Source organism: Ciconia boyciana, chromosome 7, assembly GCF_034638445.1.
Source record: "Ciconia boyciana chromosome 7, ASM3463844v1, whole genome shotgun sequence".
Classification (NCBI taxonomy): Eukaryota; Metazoa; Chordata; class Aves; order Ciconiiformes; family Ciconiidae; genus Ciconia; species Ciconia boyciana.
In genome coordinates, this window is record NC_132940.1 from 26,546,244 (window position 1) to 26,569,152 (window position 22,909).

Genomic DNA, 22,909 nt, shown 5'->3' on the forward strand with positions numbered 1-22,909 from the left:
CCCTGATCCAGCAAAATCTAAATCTAAATCTAAAAACTGTACCAGTGTTAAGACTGTGCACGACTTCATTCTAGGAAAGGAATGCTATGACTGAACAGTTTAGGTGAAGACCTAATCCAGGAAGGCAAATCATGACAGGCTGCGAAAATGTAGTAATATTTATGTTTACCAGAACTGGGGCATTAGATGCTAAGTATAACAGTTAGTCTAGATTACAGAGGACATTTAAGAGCAAATCTAAAAAACATTATTCACTATTTAAATTTGGTGACAGTGAATCCAAACAAATCATCATATCAGTAATATGTGCTTCATCAGCCACATAAGAAATTCGAACACTTTCTAGAGTGTCTCCCACTTTCAGGCATTGGCTACAAATTTCAATCATTGGAACAATTCAACTTCTCTGTACTTTCACAGGGCCTGTGCCACCACTCCTGATAGGTACAGCAAATCCCCACTTAATTAAAAGTGGAAATTGAGCAATGACTTACCACGTTTGCACCTGAGATTTCATAAGAGTTGGCACAAAACAGGATCAGACATATGTCACTAACCAGATATGCCTGAATGACTAAAGATGAGCAAGAGACAAAGTTATGAAAGACCCAGGTATGCTCAGGTAACCTACCATCAGTAACATGGGGTCTGCGCAGAGGCTACCACCTATACCTCGCCAAGATAAAACACATCATTTTTCAAATTTTGGGGCCTACAGAAAAGTAGGAAGCCCAGGTGGTACAAGAGGAGGTTGCTGGCTGTATGAGGTAGGGTTGTGAGGGAGCCCCATGAACGCCCTCAAAGTAGAGTCTGGGACCGAGCTGGTGCTCGGGGTGTGAGGCGGCTCATCCAGCCAAGTGCCATTCTGCATGCCTGAGATGGGTACTGCATGGTACCACCCCCACGGAGTCCCCTGCCCTGCCGCGGCGTGCGGAGGCACCCGAGACCCGCCGAGACCCGGCAAGGCCCGCCGAGACCCGGCAAGGCCCGCCGAACCGCCATCCCGAGGGGACAGGCGCGCCCCTCTCCTCCCACCCGCCCGCCTCACTCAGCCCGCCACGCCGGCGGGCCTGGAGAGCAACGTGGCGCTCCAGCCGGCGCGGCGTGGCCGAAGCGTGGCAGGAGCCCGGGTGTCACCCGGCGCCGCTCCCTCAGAGCCCGCACCCGCCCCGAGGAGCGAGAAGCCCCCTGCCCTGTACGCTAATGAGGGGGCTTCCATTGGTCGGCAGGCAGAGGTCCCCGGGCCGTCACTGGAGTATGCTAATGAGCGCCCATCCCATTGGTTCGCCTATCAGCGGCGGCTCCAAACAACATTTGCATGGCGGTGGACAGCTCTTTGTTGTCAACGGCGGCAGCCGGCGGGCGGTGCGCGCGCGTTCGCGTTCGCGCTCGCGCGGACTGGGTGGGTAGGTGGGGGGGGGGGCGCGCGCGCGCCGCCGTGGCCGCCCCACCGCCGCCCGCTGGCACCTGCCTCCCCCTAGGGCGGGTCGCGCGGGGCCCCCAAGGCGCGAGGCGGAACCCGGGGTCCGTTAACCGCCACTCGGGCCCCGGGGCGCGAGCTGGTCCCGCCACTCCCCTCAGCCGCCGCGAGACAGCTCTCCCGCCGCGCTCCGGCCGCCTTTGTGTGCGCAGCCCCCGCACTCGCCGGGGGGACAACCTGCTCCGCGCCGCTCCCCGCCCCCGGCCCCTCCTGCCTCGCTGGGCTTTTCCCCTCACCCGTTTTGGTGGGTGGGGGGGGACTGCGCCTCCGCAGGGGAGCGGCGGCGGGTGTTCCCTTCCTCCGGGCAGGATGGTGGACCTGGACAGCGAGGTGCCCCCGCTCCCCCCGCGGTACCGGTTTCGGGACTTGCTGCTGGGGGAGCAGGGCTGGCAGAGCGACGACAGGTGAGTGCGCGGGCGCGGGGGGCCGCGGTGACAGCTCGAGAGGGAGCCGGGGGGGTGCTCCGCGGGCGGCGCCCCCCGCCCCTCCGCCAGCCCGCCTGAGAGGGGCGGCCCGCGGTGAAGGCACGTACCACCCGCAGCCGGCCAGCCCCGGTGAAAAACTTTCCCGGGAAAGGGATGCGACGGCCGCCGAGGGACTGCGGTGCCCTGCCCCGCAGCCGGGGGCGAGTCGGGGCCGGCGTCCCTCACCAAGGGACTGGGCATCCCGCAGCCTTCCGGGCACTACCGCCTCTGCAGAAGGGCAGTACCTTTCTCTTCCCTACGGCTGCGGTAGGAGGAAGAGTAGGACAGGTACGATACCGTCTCCAGATTATAACAGGCACAGATGGGAAACCCCAAACAAAATACGCTTTTGCCGCTTGTCGAAAAGCTAACTGCCGGGGCCTCTGGATGTTTTTATAGTCCAATATGCATGCTTCTTTACATGCAGTTTCTTTTCATGCTAGGATCCTAGGCTTGTATGTAACTACCGTTAATTTATTCCTTTATGAATTATTTCAAGGACTGTCAGCATCTTTAATTACAAACCGATAGAAAAAGGTATTTGTTTGCCTCAAGTCAAATAACGTCTTTAAAAAAAACCAAACCCTTATATTAAAACAAACAAACCAGGAATGTGTGTTTAATTTAAAAATGCTAAATGAACAGTATTCATGAACACCAAACGGCATCATGCCGTTCTATTTCCTGGTGTGTCAATAGGCTACGATCCCATCTTGCAAAATAATGTGTGAGATCCACTTTGTAGTAACAATTTATTGTGGTCAAATGACAGAAAAGCAAAATTGTCTGGTAATACATAATGGCATATTGGATTGATTTTTAATTCAGTATATTTACATTGTCAGAATGAGTCTTTAACTCAGCAGTCAGAAACTTTGATTTTAATGCTGGTCTACATTGTTTAGATTTTAGCTACTTTCCTAAAGAAAGATGGATTCTCATTGATTGGTAATCACAAGATCGTGCAGATATGTAACTGATTATTACCTTTGTTAAGGAGAATATGCTATACGTTGAAGCAATTATACAAATGATGTTTATTCAGACAGTTATGAAATGGTGAATGACATCTTAAGATAGTCACAAAAAATGAATGATGTTGGTTGGAAATGACAGCATTGTAACTACATAATGGAGAGTTAAAGAATATGTTTATCAAAGCATGGTTTTATAGTTTAAAAAATAATTAAACCATAAGTATCTTCTGTATTCATAACTTCTGATCGTAGTATTCTTTGAGATTTTAGAAAATGTAGATCTTAGCATTTTAAAACTATATTTTATTTCAGGAATAGGAATAAAACCTGCAACCTTACTTATTTTAGCAACTTTATTTATTTAGCTAGGATTTTGATGGCTAAAATAAGCAAAATATTCTCTACACACCTTTTTGGACCACTCTGTGGCTTAACACTTTTGCCAGCTCTAGTCTGAACTTCTGTCAAGCACTTCCCTGATACCAGTTTATAAAGTTACTTTCTATGGAAGAAGCATGATCTGGTCTCAACTAAGAAATAGTGTATAAGCAACTGCACAAAACATAGCATCCATTTATCTGTAGAAATGTCTATTTCAAGTCTATGTGCACCTAACAAAATGAAAATAAATAATTCTTAAAAAATACTGATAGCAGAATCATAGCATAACAGTATTCTAGAGCATGATTATTGTTGGAAAACTGTAGCAAAGGACTAGTGGAAAAGGAATAGTTACTTTTAATAATTTCATTAATATTCATACAAGCATTACAAGAAAGATCTCTGGCACATCTGAAATATAAAATATGAACTCAGGACTGAAAATGGCTAGCTTTCTAGATCTTCAAGTATTGTCCTGTGCTGAGGCTGGACACAGCTGCACTGTGGCAGGAAGGCTGTGCAGTTGTTTCTCCACAATGCAATCAGGATTGTGCTTTACATGCAGCTGTGATAGAAGCACTCTCTCCTCCAGCTCTGCAAGTTACCATAGCAGTCTCTTTTGATACTAGCTTTCCATTAACTGAACAAAGTCTATTCTTAAAAAAACTTGAGTATCATCTTTTGTTTGTCCACCTTACAGTAGGGTCCTGTCCAGATTCTTGTTTTTCTGTGCTGGAGGACATAACTTTTAATACTGAAATATTAATCCAGTCCCATGTTGCTGGTTTTGTGCTACTATCCATTATAGAAAAAGCATACATATTCTGCATAGAAATACTGTCAAATGGAATATTTAGAATATTAGACATACTTTCAGGAAATATTTAATGAGAAAAACTGCAGACCTGAAGGGACCCTGAGATCAATTGCTTATTAGTTAGTAATGATTAGTATTACACAAGTATATCTTATTTTTAATTGTTTGCTTTTTTGTCTTTTCTTTGCACCCTTAAGTAAGTGGTTCAAGTTCGGTTTTGGTGAAGCACATCTTTTGTATTCTATTCTAATTAGTGTGCAATATAGATATTGCCAGAGGTGTTGCTTGTACCCCCTTCAGTTGAATGGACATTAACTATGAATGGAATATCTGAACACTAGAATACAGTTGAAGTAGCCATATAGTATGGCTACACAATGGCAAGTGATCAAGACAGTTCTTTTTATGAAGTTATTGGCCCTTGACCAAGATGCTGGAAATAATTTTCTGCATATATCCAGTTCACTGCAACTTCTTACTTCCACTTGCTTTCAACTCCGGCAGTCTGATTTATAGCAAGGGTTTTCCATCTGTGTGGTTTGTGAACTTCAGGTCTGTTACCAGCTGAACTCATTGTCTTCTGTCTTAGTCCCATTCCCTTTTTGATCTTCCCGGTCTGTTCATCCTTGAGTTCTCTCTTTTCTGCTTCCATTCTGCCTTTTCTGGAAAGATGCTCGCTTTTTGCTGGCTGGGAGACGTATCTCTCACAGAGATGGAGACAGAGTTCCATCTCTGTGTTTTCAAATGCTTGTTGATTCTTCAAAGAGGAGAGGAGATGGAATTATTCCTCTCATCTGCCACAAACCACTCAGGATTCTGTGTCACGAAAACACAGTTTTGATAGCACAGTTTGCCAGTAAGTCACATGGTAGTATTTAATAATAAATATGATTGAAATGATATAGACCTCTCCTCTTTTTTGCTGAAAGATATATTTCTGACATGAGCATAGTACCCAATTTTGAAACCTTACTAGTGTTTCTTTAGGAGGAGAGTTTGATCAGCTGTTTCTTTTAAATGATTCTGTTCATTTATAAAATGCACACATGCTAAAATGCTTAGCTGAATGTAATAGGACTATGGTTCAGGAATTTTGTTCTTAGATCTGTACCTGTTTGGCGACAGATTTCTAATCTTCATTTTTTCTCGAGGACTTCTCCTATGGTGGAGCTTCACTCAGGCTTCTTTTCTTTTTTTGGTGTCTAGCTCATTGTCCATTTCTTACCTATACTTTCCCAACACAGAAACATCCATCTCACTGCTTTTGCATTTCTCTCCCAGAAAAATAATTCTACTTGCATAGCTTAGATTCCTAACCAACCTTGCAGTTGGCTTCAGTAACAGATGGGTTCTGGGTTGTCATATTCCACAAACCGCCAAATTGGATTGTATATTATTTTTCATCAAAGAAGTTGCTGTGTGCAGAAGAACATGGTGAATCTTTGGCAAATGCATTTGTTCAGTAAATAAACTATTTTGAATAATTTATTAACATTCTTGAATTTGCTGAGTGATTTTTTTCCTGAAAAGAACTGGATGTTCAAACCAGTTTTGGTTTTTGAGGGGCTAGATTTTAAAGGACCTAGTTCCCTTTGAAAACTGTGGAAATGAAGCTTGATGCTTACAGTACACACATTTTATATGGAATAGTTAAATATTCATTTACTCAGATAACTCTGAGTAAAAACTCACCTGTTTTCCTGTCACTATATAAAATATTTAAATATTGCCTGGATCAATCTGAACAGCTTCCACAGGACAGCATGTAAAAGATCAGCCCAGTAGCTAGAGCTTGTGTGTGTGTGTCAAGTGGGTGATTTCTGTGGCAGGTAGGGTAGTGTACCAGGTTTATTCTGGCCATGTAAATATCCCAGTCACTGGGATGAGGGTAAAGAGAAGATTGTGTCATTGACTTTTTCACTAATTTTTAAATATCACTAATATCCCTTTGTGAATCTCACATTTTGCTTTCATTATTGAAAGTATCTGAAACTGAAATAAACTGTTTTGATTTGCTGGATATTCTGAGATGTTTCTTGACCATCATAATGCAATTTGTCTTTCAGTTTGGCTGCTGGGGAAGGGAGCAGAAATAAAGGGGGAACTCAGTGATTAACACAAGTTGTTCACTTGTTAATTCACTGAGGTTTTACTGAATTGTGATTGTACAGTAAATTATGTAATAAAACACTTCATAAACCTACTGATCATCAATCCTTAGTCTTACCAGCTGTGTTGAAGAGCACCACAAATAAAAGTTGAAAATACCCTACCTAGTGAAGACCTGACATGTTTAAAGCTGGTAAATAATTTGTTTCAGAGGACGGAAGAAAAGAGGATATTTATTTTAGATACCCATGTAAGCTTTGGAAAGATACAATGAAAAGGTTGTTCACAAAAAAAAGTTTTCTTGTGTACATATGTAGTTACCATGTACTTCAGAATAGCCAAACCACAGGATACTAGAGATGTAAAGAAAGAATTCTAAGTTAAAAATGGAAAAGCATTTACATTCTGTCGATATCACTGCTTTTTTAGTAAGGTCAGTCATATAAATTTAGTGCTTGAGTATCTTGCAGAGCACAATTTACCTCACATTTCTTAAACCATTTTATGTACAAATGTCTAGTCTGTCCTTTAGAAGCTTATAAAGATATAAAAGCTGCATTTGTTTTAGTAAATTCAAGCAAGCCAGGAATGTTTCCCACCATTGAAGCATGACCGCTTATGCTACTAGTGAACTGTTCAAATTTTCCTTTGCATGCTTTGGCCATAGCCAGTTAGCCAAAACTGTCTTGAGCACTGCAGTGCCCAGGAATGATTTGGCAGTTTGAGTGTCCAAGGAAACACTCCAAGCAGACAAGTTGCAGGGAGTCACCCAATTTGGGAAGCTGAAATAGTTTTCTGATGCGTATGTAGGTTGTTTTATGCCATTCAGTGTCAGTGCCTGGGAATGTGCCTGAGCAAGTTTAACTTACTAACAGATGTACCCAGAGAGGGTCAAAGTCATGTTATTGTGAAGGTAACCTCTACACTTTAACATTACCTGCTGCTTCTCCCATTTGTGCTGCTAGTTTCTCTCGTTCTGGTCTCCCGTATTTCCTGCACAGTCACACATTCAGATTATGCGTATACGGTGGACTGTGTTGCAGAGAGATCCATTTGTAAAGCACAGACCTGCTTATGCTTGGTGTCTCCCTTCCTGAAATATGCAGTATAGCCCTTATACATAAGGCAATAAGTGTGTTTTGTCCCAGAGTCCTGTCGTGGTTTAATCCCAGCCAGCAACTGAGCACCACACAGCCGCTCGCTCACTCCCCCCCCAGAGGAATGGGGGAGAGAATCAGAAGAGTAAAAGTGAGAAAACTCATGGGTTGAGATAAAGACAGTTTAATAGAGAAAGTAAAAGCTGCGCACGCAAGCAAAGCAAAACAAGGAATTCATTCACTATTTCCCATGGGCAGGCAGCTGTTCAGCCATCTCTAGGAAAGCAGGGCTCCATCATGCCTAACAGTTACTTGGGAAGATAAACGCCATCACTCCGAACATCCCCCCACTTCCTTCTTCTTCCCCAGCTTTATATGGTAAGCATGATGTCATATGGTATGGAATAGCCTTTTGGTCAGTTTGGGTCCGCTGTCCTGGCTGTGTCCCCTCCCAACTTCTTGTGCACCTGGCAGAGCATGGGAAGCTGAAAAGTCCTTGATTTAGTATAAGCACTACTTAGCAACAACTAAAACATCCCTGTGTTATCAACACTGTTTCCAGCACAAATCCAAAACATAGCCCCATACTAGCTACTAGGAAGAAGATTAACTCTATCCCAGCCAAAACCAGCGCAAGTCCTTAAAAAAGGAAAAAAAAATACTTGCTGTTAAAGAACTTTGATTTATTGGAATAATTCTTTTCCCACAACATTTTAGAGAAAGAAAAAGAGAAAGAAACATAGGGATGTTTTTAAAATATGCAGAGTGAGATTAATTTTATTGACTTCATAAAAATGTATATAGTATTTTTTGGTTTATATACCTTTTGAACTTTAAGTCTCTTTGCGTTTAGGTAAGATTAAGCAGTATGTTGGGCTTTCTTTGGACCTTGCACACCAAGCTAAATTTTATCAATGCTGAATATTTCTAGCAATATTAATTAAGAGACCATGACGTACACATTCCACTGCTGTATTGCTGAATTAATACAGTCTGTCATATGAACAAGTCATTTGACAATCATAAATATCTATTTTATACTAGTATTTCATTCTACTGCCTGTTGAAGTTTAGCATTGTATAAGAGCTAATACATTATAGGAAAAAATCACTATTCCTGTGCCACTTCAAAATCACATACAATAAATGGAATGGAAAGATCAAAAAATGAACATAGAAACTCAATATATTTTCCAACTCCCATCCTCAAAGCATCAGATTTCATAACTTTTCTATATGCTGTTGCAATAAGTGTTTACAATTTCACAGTTATGGAACAAAAATTTATGTATTTACAATTCTGTAATTTTTTCTTTTCTGTATATATGTATACACATAACTGGTATTGGAACACACCAGTACCAATGCCAATATAGACACATTAACTGGTACTGGAATTACATTTTAAATCCTGCTCCTGTATTGAGATGAAAATTTGAGTAATTTTGCTACAGTATATACTTTCATGATGAAACTATAGAGCTAAATTTTACCTTTGTGCAAGAACTATTCTTACACTGGATACTTAAAGGATTAAATTAAAATCAGCTTTCCCTTCTGATGTGCTTACTGCATAAATGAACATTACCACCTATCTGGAAAGCAAAGAGACTCAGATAATACAGAACACCTCCATACGTCACTTGGGCAATTGTATACTGCTGGCTGTGATGTTGACTGGTGACTTTCAAGGAACAACTCCCTACTTTAAAATCTCAGAAGGTACTTTAACAGTCATTTGTCACAGTGTGAATTAGTGAGTAAAGCCCTCCCTTTGCCTTTCCTTTTGGAAATCACCTGAGATTGTTAAACTAAAAGGGGATAAAAAGCCCACACATTTCTGAATCAAGTGATTTAAAATATCTGAGTCTAGATTCAACTTGCACAAAAATTCTATTATAATTTCCTCAAAAGAAAATTCTATTATGGTTTCTTCAAAATAATCCTCCTCTTTCCTTCAAGAAATACTTTAGTCAATTTGGCCTCCTCATTTTAGAAAACATGTTAACTTTTATGAGTTCTTCTATTTAACAGAGGCTACAAAATAAAAGGACTTAAGCAAATATTGTCAAATTTATCTTGATTTGTCCTTGTAAGTAATTTTCAAAATAAATAAAGTGATTTAGAAGCCTAAATTCTATTTTAAAAGCTTGATTTTGATTGAAACTGCTCAAGGTCTTAACGGTCTAATTCACTAAGAGAGCAAGTGTTTTCATATCTGCAGTGAGACTCTGCACAGCAGGAGTTGGAAAGTTTTGGGTTGCCCTAAACCCTGAAAAAAATTTCTGCATGTATAGGCCAAGCCCTCTCTCACTGTGCAAAACCACCTAAATTAAAAAAGCATTAAAGAAAAATATTAACATTTCTAAAACCACTGCATTGGCCACACCGAGAGGTCTGAGTTTACACTTTTGTGGCAGGTTTAGGAGTACAGTCCCATGTAAGTAAACTTAATATATCTCCGTACTCATCTTCCTTCTAAATGTATCTTAGGATTGGGTCCATATTATAGACAAAAGAGGGAATCAATTTCCTTGTGTGGAAAGCAGAGGAAGTAATGCTTTGTAGAAGTCAGTTCTGTCAGCCTCATGCTACTTTCTGTTTTAGCATCATTCTTGCAACAACAATGGAAGCAAAAATGCATTGTTTCTATATTCCATTTCAACTAGCACACACTGTAATTGGGGGAAGGACATGAAAAGAGAGGAGGAACACTTCAGTGCTGTTATAACTGTATCTGTCCGAGGAAGATTGGTGGTATGCCCCAGCAAAAGTTTTCTAGTGCAGAAAAGGTTTGAGTGTCTCAGGTAAAAGTCCCACAGAACAAGTAGTCTTCCTCCTCTGGGACAACATGACGCACAGTTTGTAAACGTGCTTGGTACTTCAACCATTACTTAATTATACACTTATTACTCTAAAGCTCTTATTTTTCCATCTAGAACTTGATACATGCTACTTTACATCTGGCAGACACTACAATACTCCATGGGGAGCTGAAGCAGTTCTTTCCCAAATGATTTCTCTCTTAATTTTGTGATTATTATTCTATCACAGCCAATGATTATGATTATTTATTTTATAACAGTAAACTTCTGTGCTGCACTATGCATTACTCTCAGAATGATTCTTCTATAACAAATGGTAACATTATCCCTTTTATCCTGTAACAAAGAAATAGATCACTTGGAGCATCAGAAATGTCTGAAGCTTCAAAATACTTTTATTGTAAAGTAAATCTGCCAACCATTTCAGCGCTACACATTCAGTTTCTAGACTTCACAATTAAAGGTGACCTTTTGTACTGAATTCTGATATGTACAGTATGCCCAAGTACTCGTACTAATCCCCTAAATGCTTTAAAAGTGGATTCTTCATATTTTTTTCAAGTAAACGAGCAAGTTAAGTCCTTCCCAGAGGCCTGCACACCATGGTCCCATAATCTCTCTGTCATTGGAGAGAATGCCATTCAAAAACTGTAAATGTTCTGCAGCACAGAAGATTTAGTACAGAATGCCTTAAACAGCTGTTAAAGATTTCAGCCTCCCCCGTGCAATCATCTGCTAATTATGTTAGCAGTCAACTTCCTGGTGGGACGTAGCAGTAAAACAGAAACAGTCATTAAGAGACAAAAAACAGTGTTTATACTCACAGATAAAACCAGTGATATTATTATTTACTCAGAAGTATCTCTTGAGGGACAAATCCTGCCTCCACTTGCAGAGATACCTATTAGGAAGTGCTGTAGTTTTGTGGTGGAAAGCAGGTTGCTAAGTCTGACGTCGTTGTGCTTGACTTGCCGAGTATCAAGCTACGGTAGATGGGGAAGGAAGGCATTAGGTTAAGATCAGTGCAAGTTATCTACTGAGTTCGCAAAAAGAAAACTTTGCCTACCCCTCTGCCTGGGTCTTACAAGTCTCCTGCTAGCTTTAGCCATTAATAACTGCATATCTAACAGTTAGCACAAGGATCATATGCCTGGCAGGGGCAATTACAAGATGTGAGCAACAGTCCTCACTGTGGATTAGCTCTGCCAGGAAAGTCCGCCCCTGCCTCCTAGAGTCTGTACCCTGAGTCAAACCACTTTGGCTTTTTGCAAAGAAAAGAGTTTGCCCTTTAGCTTTTTATGATGTTAAAGTTAATAGCATTTACCATACTTCAAGTAGCTTTAAGTTACAGAGCTCCTTCAAAGTATAGTGATTGTTAAAATATTTAACAAAGAGTAAACACTATAAAATAGCTTCACTCTTTTATTGTTCTAAATAGCCAAAAATGTTCTAGAGGTTTTATGTTTTTCTCGCTTTGTTTTCCCTTCCCCTTGTGACTAGAGAAAAATGCAGCACAGATAAAAGCAGTGTTACCAAACCAAATCTGAAAAAAATACAGATGGGAAAAACAACAAGCTGAGTTGCAAATGGAAAACTGTGGTTATATTTGTTCCTTATGTGACAGCACCTGTTAATATACAACATTCCCTGACTCTGGAAGGGGATTTAGTTTCCCATTTTCACACCAAATTCAAAAGAAGCTAAGGGCAGTGGTCACTTATCACTATTGCCCTGTAATTCTCATCATCAAGCACAGACCGCTGTAACAGAGATGGTCTAAACGCTAGGCTCTATATTTAGCTGAACGTACCCTTTTGAAAAGTGAGGAAGCTATGTTTTCACTATGTACAACAATCCAGCATTTGATCACTTATTCAAAGGGGTTTAATCAGTTAAATAACTTTTTAAAAGGCATTTTTGTAGATATTGTCCAGTTTTTAATTACTGTTTTGTTCTCTCAGTAGTCATTCAAAAAAGATAATACAAACACAAAAAGTCGAACAAAATATTCTGTAATGTGCAGATGTTGATTAGTCAACCAGGTTTTATAAAGACTATCAAAATCTAAGTAGATTTCTCACCCACCTAAGAATATCATAAAAGTGAAGCTTATCTCTCACAAGAGTAGTTCCAGATATCATGTATCTATCTCATTGACACTGAGGAATTAATTTGCAAATTGTATTCAAACAGTGACCCACATGATCATTTATTTTTGTACTGAGACTGACCACAGATTGCATGAAAATTACAGTTTAGCTAAAATGATACAAACAATATTCAAAATGCACTGAATTAATTTTAAAGGCTTGATTAGTTTTTGCTTCCCATTTTTCCTCCTGTCTGGCAGTTCACATATCACAGTCTGAGTCCAGGAAAAAACAACAAAGTAAGTTAAATTTGTGCTGACATTATGAATTCATTTAATACAATTAATTGTGGCAGTTACTGTTTATGAAAACTCATGTGATGTTATTTTTATGTCTTTGTGACTAGCTGAACTGGTCATTCAGAATGTTGGGATTTTAGTGTGATGTTGGCAGAGTATTGTGTGTGGTGGGAAGAACAAGGCTGGCTGCTAGAAGTGTTTTAGAGTATAGAGGAAGTATCTCTGAGGGTGTAGGAGAGAGGGAACTTTGGTGAGCCTCTAATAGGCAGTCTTCTGACATATAACATGGGCTAGTCTGAGACTGTTGTGGAAGACCTCAGGCTTTGCTCTCAATTTCAGACAAAAATGAGCTGTTAGAAGATCACCATTATCAAAATTATGAGGTGAATATCTTCTTCCAAGGCAGAGATGACCAGGGATGTAGAGTTGTCTAGCAACCTGCTGCTACTTGACTTCAGGCTAAGGTGAACTGAGTATTTAGAAATTCCTTTCCTTTCTAAGATGGCAGTGCCACTTTACAGTGACAGAAAAGGTCATACGGAGAGAAGGAAGAGATGGAAGTACTACTATGCCTTCTTGTATTGCCCTAGATATTTGACGATTGGTTATCAGACTTCCTAATATGAATACAGCCAGTCTAGTCCAGTTCATAAACACAGATATCTCCTCATTGTATCCATATATTCCACCTAAGTTTGTTCAGCCTTAAGATCTATGTAAGACTTCAAAACAAGATAACAGAACAATACCTGTTCTAACCCACCTCACCAATACAGTTAGCTAAAGAGATCTTAACTAATTTGACTCTCACCAAAGCTAGCAAACTCTGAAATTTCTGCATTCATTTGGGAAGTCACATTTAAGGAAAAAAAACAGTGTTTACTTTGAACAGGCCAATTTTCTGAAGGCACCTGCTACATAATTTTCTAAACACACACAAGGCACATTATGAAAGTTTGAAGTTATTATTTTGAAAAATTAAATACTGGGCACACTATTCTACCAACCATACTACTGATGAGCAGCGTTTTACTTCACAGAGTACTGAGACGTTAAGTGCTATTTAACATGAATAAAGATGACAGAATTAAACTTTTAAAATATTGTGAAAATGGATATTTAAAATTTTTCTTAATCTAATGAAAAGACAGTTAAAACCATGCCTTATGATTAATCAGGAAGTGTAATAGCTCACTCTGAGTAAGGAGGCTGAGATTTATATGAAGTCCGTAATTATATATACCGCGTTCGCCGTGGAGAGAACAGTATCAGACAGGTGACATTTTAGAGATAATAATGACTTTTAAGATACTTGTTCTATTATGTGTTCAGAGTTCTTGAATCATTGCCACTCCTTAATGAGACATTTACAATTTGTATTAAAATTTTGTAAATTTTTTATGTAAAACAATAATCATATACTGTGGTTGTACTGTGCAGCAAGCTGTGTTTGAAAGGAAGAAAGCAATTCCACATCACTGTTAGATATATTATAGTGTATATGTATGTTAAGCTGCAAGTATTACTTCAGAAATCCTATGTATTTTATCCTCCACCTGGATGACAATATTGGAGCCAAAGCACCTTTAAATACTAGAGAATGAAGATAGATATGTATCAATGCAAAATTATTTTAGGAAGCATCAGCAGCAGAAAATGTCATCAGCACGCTTATTTTATGCCTTTTTGCGAGTCTTTGCCTGAATACTACTCCTCTTTGTATTTATCTGTTAAATATTCACCTTTGTCCTTTGTGTAACTGTTAAACATGTGATCGTGGGAGACTGAACGAGTACACAGGTCCCATAATTTCAGGGAAATTGTGATCATCTCAGATTCAGCTCCATATTTACTTCTCAGAGTTGTTGGCATTCTAATGGCAGCTTTTGGGGTATTGTATAAGTGTTTCCAGATTGCAAGTCTGGACTGTTTGAATATGTAACTTTAAAAAAAGACACTCCTTTTTGTAAAGTTACCCTGGTCCTGGGCATGTGTAAAAAGCATCTGCAGTATCACTTTTTTTTTTTTTCTTTTTTACTTTTTAACACTTCAGCTATATATGGAATCTCAGATAAGTTCTTTCTAGGCTTGTTAAAGTATCTGTGGGAAGTTCATGACAAATTTAATTTGACTTTTTACTATTTTTTTTCCTTTCAGATCAGGCATGGTTCCTATAATTTCTTACCCTGTAATAAACAAATATTGCTAATCTAAGTGAAGCTGTAGGGAAGTGGGGAACTGAGCAGAGTACAGAAAAAATGAATGAAACATTTAAACTAACTTTATTTATTGCTTTGGATGTCATGTTCTTGCATCCTACCTAATTTAATATTACTTCTATCAGTAGAAGGAAAAATGTACCTTGCAGAAGAAATAAATGTTTGCACCAGAAAGATTTTGTTTAAATGATCTGATGTAAATGTTATTCCATGCTCCAGTGTGTTTTGTGACAATGATCAGTACACATTCTTGGAATACAATCCAAAAGATAATGGTATAATGTTTTTAGTTACTAAAAATTCTAAAAATAGTAAATCTAGTATAATTATCTTTCAGAATACTATTATTAACTAGTGATATTTCTCCTTTGGGAATACTGCTGGCTATGACTAGAGTCAAGAAAGAGCTATAAAAAATAGACTTCATTGTGTGTTGTTGTGTCTGGGGGTTCCTCATAAATAGAGTTCATATGAAGGTGAGGAATGATCAGAATTAGCTAGATATTTATTTTAGATGAAAAGGACTATGCGCATTTACCACGCAACTTGGTCAGTACATTTCCATAATGACTTTCAGTAACTCTGAAGAGGCTATTTTAATCCTTCCCTCAAAAGAAACTGAAGAAAGGCTAAATTATTATACTGAATAGTGGTTTGATGAGAATTAGCACAAAGCTTGATTTTAATTGGAAGTCTAATCTCTTCAAAGCTGAAAAATCTTTTTCAAGTACTTTTCTGCTTGTCTGATCAAGTAAAGATTTTCACCCTCCAAAAAGTTCTATATCAATTTTCACTTTAGATCATAGGACAAAAAAAAAAAATTCAGCATTTATTCCATATTGTAAAACCTAATGTAGATAACCTGTAAAAGGCATTCTTCCTTAAAATTATGCACAAATGGAAAAAACCCCAAACACTAACTCTATTCCTTATTTGCCATGCTCCCCTCTTCTCATAATCACTCCTTCACCTCCAACAGATTTATTGTTGAGACTATATACTGTGGAAGCAAAACACCAATGTTTTATCCATCAGATTGCCATGCTACTTTAAGTGGATTTGTACAAATTCTGATCTATGCAGCAAGACTGTAGAATACTACATCAGTATTGTACAATATTGTTTTGTCCAGAGTTTCATTCCCTGTGTATCATTAAGTATTCATCAAAATACTGTAAAAACAGTAAATCTGCATGAAGAAAGTTAGCCAAAAAGTGTTCTGACAGTTGTGGAGAACTGGGACACACACACACACACACAACCCACAGCTTCTTTTTAAGTAATTTGCAGAGAGATTTTCGTCTTTTTACATTAAATATCACCTTCTACTACAAGTAGTCCTGTTTATTTCAATGGGAATATTTATGGGTCTTAATCTGAGTAGAAGAGGTTATTTTCCATTGAAGAGAAAGCATACCAGGCAATACAGTACCGAGCTTTATGAACAACTTTACTTATTGCACCTTGACCCGATGTAACTCATTAAGGCACCAGATATAACTGCACAGGTTTTTGAATATAGGGAAAACTCAAAGCTAGCTTTAATTCCCCTTATCACTAGAATAAATATAGCCATAATGAGTAAAAAATAAACACAGCTAATCTAAACACGTCCTGTGAATTAATATGCTGATTTTTTCATTATCAAATGTGAAATAATAGTTTATTATTCTATTTTAAGTCTTAGTTTGATAAATGACATGTATGTTTACATTTTTACCCCCTACAAAGTTGGGATGTGTGTACAACTAATAATTACTGGCCCAATTCTGTGCTACTCTATATTGAGGTTTATGGAGCATTGTGCCAGTGAACCCCTCTCTTTTACATTACATAACATATTTTAAATGGTGGTGCTATCAATGCACACTGTTAGGTCCTAAATAGAATATTTCATGTGGCATCTTAGTGATCAGTGTTTGACAATCTAAAAATATTCTAGAAGATTGAGAAGTTCACAGATAAGTTGTGTATCTGTCAAAATATTGAAAATAATATATTAATTTGCTATTATTCAGTATTTTAAGAATGGAGATGCTTTGGGCACTTTTGAAAATATAACTGCTCTACAAGTCCAATGCTAAACAATGAGCAGATATGAAGATGATAACTGGATATTGTAGCACTTGGTTTTCTTGTAAACCTTAGCATCAGGTCCCATTTCAAGTACCCTTGCCCCTTGTCTAAGAGAATGTAAACTGGCTAATATGGACTATCAGGAGTATGGGAAATTTAGTTATATTATGAAGCAAAGCATGTCCAGTATTTCTTTTAATTTCATTTATTTTAATTTGGAAAGTGCTCCAGGCTGAAGATTACAGTGTCAAATAATGAACTGAAACTTTTAACAATTTTTTGTGTGTAAAGCTTTATATCAGAATGTAAATATCTGGCATCAGAGATAAGCTAGCATTTAAAGTAGGTGGCATTTAGGTAGCTAAGAGGAAGTTTTGCTCTCATTAACATTACAAGAAAAGCTCACATAAATTACTACATAGCTCTCTAACCATACACAGAAGATTTAAATCTTAACTCTGAAGTCTGACTGACATTTTGATAAAATGTTACACAGGTAAGCATAAAAAATAACATTACAGTGTCAAGTTGATATTCAGAATAAAAACAAAATTGTAGTCATATGTGTTTAAAGTTAATTCAGTAAATTCATTTAAAGTTTGGTGATTTTCAAAGGCATCACAGAGGAAAATCCAGAGTGGTATAGAAGAAAATTTCCCATTGGTATTTGATCATCTCACCCAGCATATGGTAGCATAAGTAGGACTGGTGGATAAATGCTAAAATACTGAAATAAACTGACTCCATAAATGGCATAGGGACACTTTTTAACATTATATTTGAATATATCTGAGATATACTTCGCAATTTCCAGTGGAGAAATAGTTCAACACAGTCAACTGGAATAAAGTTATTCTATTGATAAATTATATTAATTTTATTTTCAACTGTGCAGAATTGAAAAAAAAAAAGATTCTGAGAAAAACAAAACCAAAAACTCTGGGTAGACCAATTTATTTAACCTCTGAGTCTAGACTGAATTCAGGCTACAGCTTTCTCAACAAATTTCCCCAAACCAGTCATTATTTCATGGCTTCATTAATGATAAGAATCTGGACCATTTCAAAGAAAAGACATTTTACACTCGGTCATTTTAACTGAGACTGTTTCCTTCAGATTAGTGATTATAATGTATATTTCACAACACTCTGAGGTATGAAAGCATGATTTTATAACTTTTATCTATTTGCAGTTTTTGTGGTAACATTTTAGAGTTGGAGAGTAGAATGCTGAAATAAGCAAGTGACCACAGACAATACAAGAAGTCCATGCTACAGAGGGGATTTGAATCAGGACCTCAAAGCCATGCAACAGAATGCCATGTTTTCTCTTACCTACCTATCATTAGGTGGGTAGATTAGATGATAGCATGTTTAAAATGTAGGAAGTGAAATAAACATAGTCTTTCTGCTCTTCCAGTGGAGGTGGTAAACTGCAAGTCCGAAGCTTTCCGTTGTCTTTCAGGTAGTTTCTCAGACATCCAGCTGTAACAATGCAATTTCAGACCTTTCAGTTCAGTCACAGAGGTACCAGGAGGGGAAGATGGATACATACAGTTTGTCTGAGCTATTAGAAAAGGAAAAAAAAAAGGCCTTGGAACTCTCTGGTTTTCTGAATCAGATAAGCTTGGAAACTGTTTGTATTTCTTTTCCTTTTCCTTATTAAAAAAAATATACCCTCCATTTTCATTACAAAAAAATCCTAGAAAAGAGTGAATGCAGTAGAATATTAGAAAACTTGATTGAAAAGTTACCAAAATAGACTAATTTCCCTGTAATAAAAGGATGAAGATTGAAAAGTGAGCACAAATCAAAGTTGTTAGATCTGCTCTTGTCTTATGAGATATGAAGATGGAATCTTAGCCCACAGTGAGATAAACAGCAAAAATCTAATTTAATGGTGCAGGATATATGTCTGCATATGTGGGAAATGTATAAGGATCTTTTATAAAATAATAATAATAATTGCGTATTTACTTTTTAATTCCCATTCATACCCTTCTTAATATTTACCATGCTAAGACCACTGTTTATTGTAACAGTTAATGTAATGACATTTATCTTCTTTTATACACTTAGTCATAAATTCTTAACAGGAAAGGCTAGTTTTTTTCTGTGTGTTCTGTTTGTCTCAGTACCTAGCAAAGCAATGTCCTGTGTACTGGAATTCTTAATGTTCTGGTAAAAAAAAAAACAAAAAACAAAAAAAAAACATAATGTGGCAGTCTAGAAATATTTACAGAATCAGCATCTTAAGAAAACTTTATTCAGATGAACTGAACAACTGATGTTTAACCTGTGTTTTTTTGTTTAACTGAAGTATTTGTTTGGCCATGTGTTGATTGCTTTTACCTCCACCTATGGGCATATGAAGTACGTTGCTTGCCTTAGACAGTACTGGTATATAAATATAATTCATAAAGCAGACATGAATACATTTATATTATCACTTGCATGTCAGCTGTGTATTATTTTACCAAAGCAATATAGACAGCAGAAAAATAAGAGGTAATCATTAGAAATTTTGTTCTGCAGCTACATTACCTAGGAATACACAGTGTTCTGACAGCCTATTCCAACTGTTTTCCTTCCCCTTTGCTAAAGTAGCTTATTCTATACCTGAAGTATATGTCTGTCCCGTTTGACCACAAAGCATTTTTATCATCTCCTTTGTGACCAGATGTACCCAAGTCAGAGTCTGGTTAATAAATGCTGAAAAACACATTTTTACCTGAATGATCAATATATTCACACCATAGGAAGACAGTTGAAGTATAGAGATTTATAGTTCGTGTTGCAACTGAATATATGTATGTGAGTTGCAAAATATCTATTTATTGGTGTTGGTTATTTTAGTGTTCTTATTGTCTGGGTTCAAGGCAAATAAATATTAATTTTCTCTTGCTTAGTCTGCTTCTGCTTTATAGGTGCAACCAGCCTCTGCTTTGCTATGTCTATAAGAAGTTATCTGGCTTATTCTATTAGGATTATTTCTGTTCTATCTAAAGGAACATTGTATGTTCCTTTATGAAAAAGGATTTTGTACTATTTTATTTTTCAAGTTAAGTTACCTTCTTATTCAGTAGGTTCTTTTCCTCTTTGACTTTGAAACTAATTTATTATATTAAAAATGTAAAAAAAGGATGGTATGTTTCTGTAGCCATAAAAGCATTTTTACTGTACCTTCTTTCCAAAAGAAAATGTCTTCTGTGAGGATAGGCACTCACTTTGTGTTATATCAACCCTGTTTATTTACTTTTTGAGTTATTTATTTCTTTTCCTTATTATAAGCATTTGATTTTTTACCTTCGGTGTCAATGTCCAGAGAACCCTTTCAAATGCCTTATAAAAATTTAAGTACATGATGTTCACTTCAGACTTCCGCCTTATCTATCTCTTCCAATTATCTCATAATGGAGCAGAGTGCTACAGCTCATACTCTATTTATATCTGTCATTTGCTTCATTCTTAGTTTGTTCCCAGGCTAAATCCAACTTGTAGGTCTCGACATGGGTGCCATTTATTCTTCTTCATCTCTTGTTGACATTCTAACCAGTACTTATATTTTTTTAATTCCTAATGTACATTATAAGAATATTTTTGTTTGCCTTTTGCCATGATTTTATATAGCTGCTATTTTTAACTCTTTACTCTTATCTCTAATACTGTGGTTACAAAATATGTCAATTCAGTATCTGGCATTGTAGCCTAGTCTCTGTGCCTGGAAACTCCTAACATTTTAGCCATGTTAGGAGTACGACAATCGGAATTTATAAAACTAAGCAGAATTATGATATTCATTTAATAACATTAACCATATATCTGACATTACTATACCCATGCGTGTGGTTCACATCCAATTAGGAATTGTGTGGACATATTTGTGCTAAGAACATGGTTTATGCAACTCCACAGAAATTGAAATCACTCCACACTGAGCATTATCTCCTGTCCATTTAAAATATTAAGGTGCTCTCCAACTTAAGTGGCTATAGAATTGGATAGTTGAGACTCTTCTATATTAATTTTTTTATGACAAAGCATTCTTAGGAGTTCATAAAGAGAAAAATGGGAGGAAAAAAAGAGTATTGGAAGGAAAGCATTGTGATATACAAAAAATCTGATTTTGAACTTCATACATACTTGCCTCGTATTTTTATTATTAATTGTATTTTGATACAATCCAGAGACCTTGAATCTACGTCAGACCATTGTAGAAAAGCACTGTAGGGAAACAGAGGAGCATATGATTCCCATTTCAAAAAGAATGTGGCAGAAGTCAAGCAATGTGCAGCAAGTAGATGGAGCACAGGACCAGGATGTATAGATCAAATATGAATCAAACAGTGAAGAATTCCGGGTACTGAACTACCCCTAGTCCTGAAGACATACGAAAGACTGATACTTGAGAGGCACTTTTAGAGAGAAGAACATTTGAAGACAGCAAACATGAAAATAGAAGAATGACTGAAGGAAAAATAGACAAGGTTACAGCAGTAAATGGAACACAGCCTTCCTCTAGACAGAACAGTGGCTTGATAACCTTCATGTGTAGATATGTATTTGTGCGGTAGAGTAGGACAGGGGATTCAGTTCTTGACTGCGGGTAACTAGTACCTCTCCAGAATCAGTTTAGTGCAAAAAAGATGACCCATAAAAGCCTCCTTTTGGGAATACTGTGTTTATGCATTTTCTTACTTGTACTTCTTTCAAACACAGTTCTGACTATGCCTGTAAAAGGATCAATTTTGATTTTGTGAACACTACAAATTGAAATAGGGAACTATATCATGCTTTATTTTAGTATGCTAGCAGTGTATAATGCTGTTTCAGTTGACTGAATTTATATAGCTGAAAGTTAAGACTGTAAGTTTTCTAACTCCTATTATTAAAAGGGTGAAAAGCTCTCACAATATTAATTTTTTGCCAGTCATATTTGTCTTTGCTCAATTACGTTTCTTTTAAAATTTAAGATTGTCTGCACCGAGGCAGACTATTTAGTCTGTTATTTAGCAGATTGAACTGGTCTGTTTGGTCAGTTATTTAGCAGACAGTGATAAGTGGCAAGAGGCAGAGCAAGTGCACACTGTTGCTTATTCTAATATAGCCTTATTCTGGTATACCCTCTTTTCCACTTTTCCCTCCATCAACACTCATCCCATTCCCATGTATATTCCCATATTATCTCCCTTTTGTTCTTACCATCAATGTAGTTATTATTGAAACAAATCATCAGCATTTTCCTAATTATACCAAAGTGCTCCTGATGCTGTGTTCTGAAGTGCTAAAATGTGCTCTGGAACTTTTGTATTAGTTAACATTTACAAAATGTTATTTAGACAGCCTGATGCAGTGTGATTAAGGAAAGGTTGTGGAGAAACATCTGTACTATTTTAGACAGAAGTAACTTGTGTGTGTGAAATGGGCTTTGACTGTGTGATTATTAGCATGATCAAGTAAACAAGTGATATGTTCTGCTTAAACTACCCCTAGGAGCTCTAACATCCAAATAGTGACAGATATATGATTTTTTCATAATCCACTTGGAAGTATTTTAGCACTTTAAGAACACTATTTAGGGATTTGGCCTATAAAAATATTGTCTCAGTTTAGGGAATTAATTTTGAAAATAAAATAATAACATTTGTCCAGATTTGAAGGAGATAAAGATGAACCAACTAATTTATTTTTGAAATGCTGTTTGTAAATATATAAATTTGTCGGTTGCAAAAATTCTAAATGAATGTGTAATAGAACTATGACAACTATTATTACTGTATTACGAATAGCATAGATGTTTTACAGGATCAGTAGAAGGCCTTTCCTGAATGGCTCACTAGCTAAGGACCAGTGATGGAAGTATGTATAGCCAGGAAAAGTCTCACTGGTAATGAATGCACAAGAGTTATTATGCTAAATCAAGGTTTAGTTTTAAACATAGTTATGGATAACACCATTTTTTTTAAAAAGACTCAATAGCAACATAAACCCAAATAGCTATAATCACATTTATGAATGCAATTCCATGAACATCACGCTGTACAGTCCTAGACTAGAGTTTTTGGTTGTTGCCTCC

General features: G+C 37.5%; 1 protein-coding gene across 1 annotated transcript in view; it reads left to right on the top strand.

The window, feature by feature from the left end:
- The first annotated feature begins 1,448 nt into the window (after nt 1–1,448).
- The window catches only part of KCNT2 (potassium sodium-activated channel subfamily T member 2), a 164,186-nt gene continuing 142,725 nt past the window's right edge, over nt 1,449–22,909 (top strand). The window contains exon 1 of the mRNA XM_072867072.1: nt 1,449–1,884. Within this exon, the coding sequence (XP_072723173.1) occupies nt 1,790–1,884 (95 nt within the window). The 5' untranslated portion in view covers nt 1,449–1,789. The remainder of the gene's footprint in view (nt 1,885–22,909) is intronic.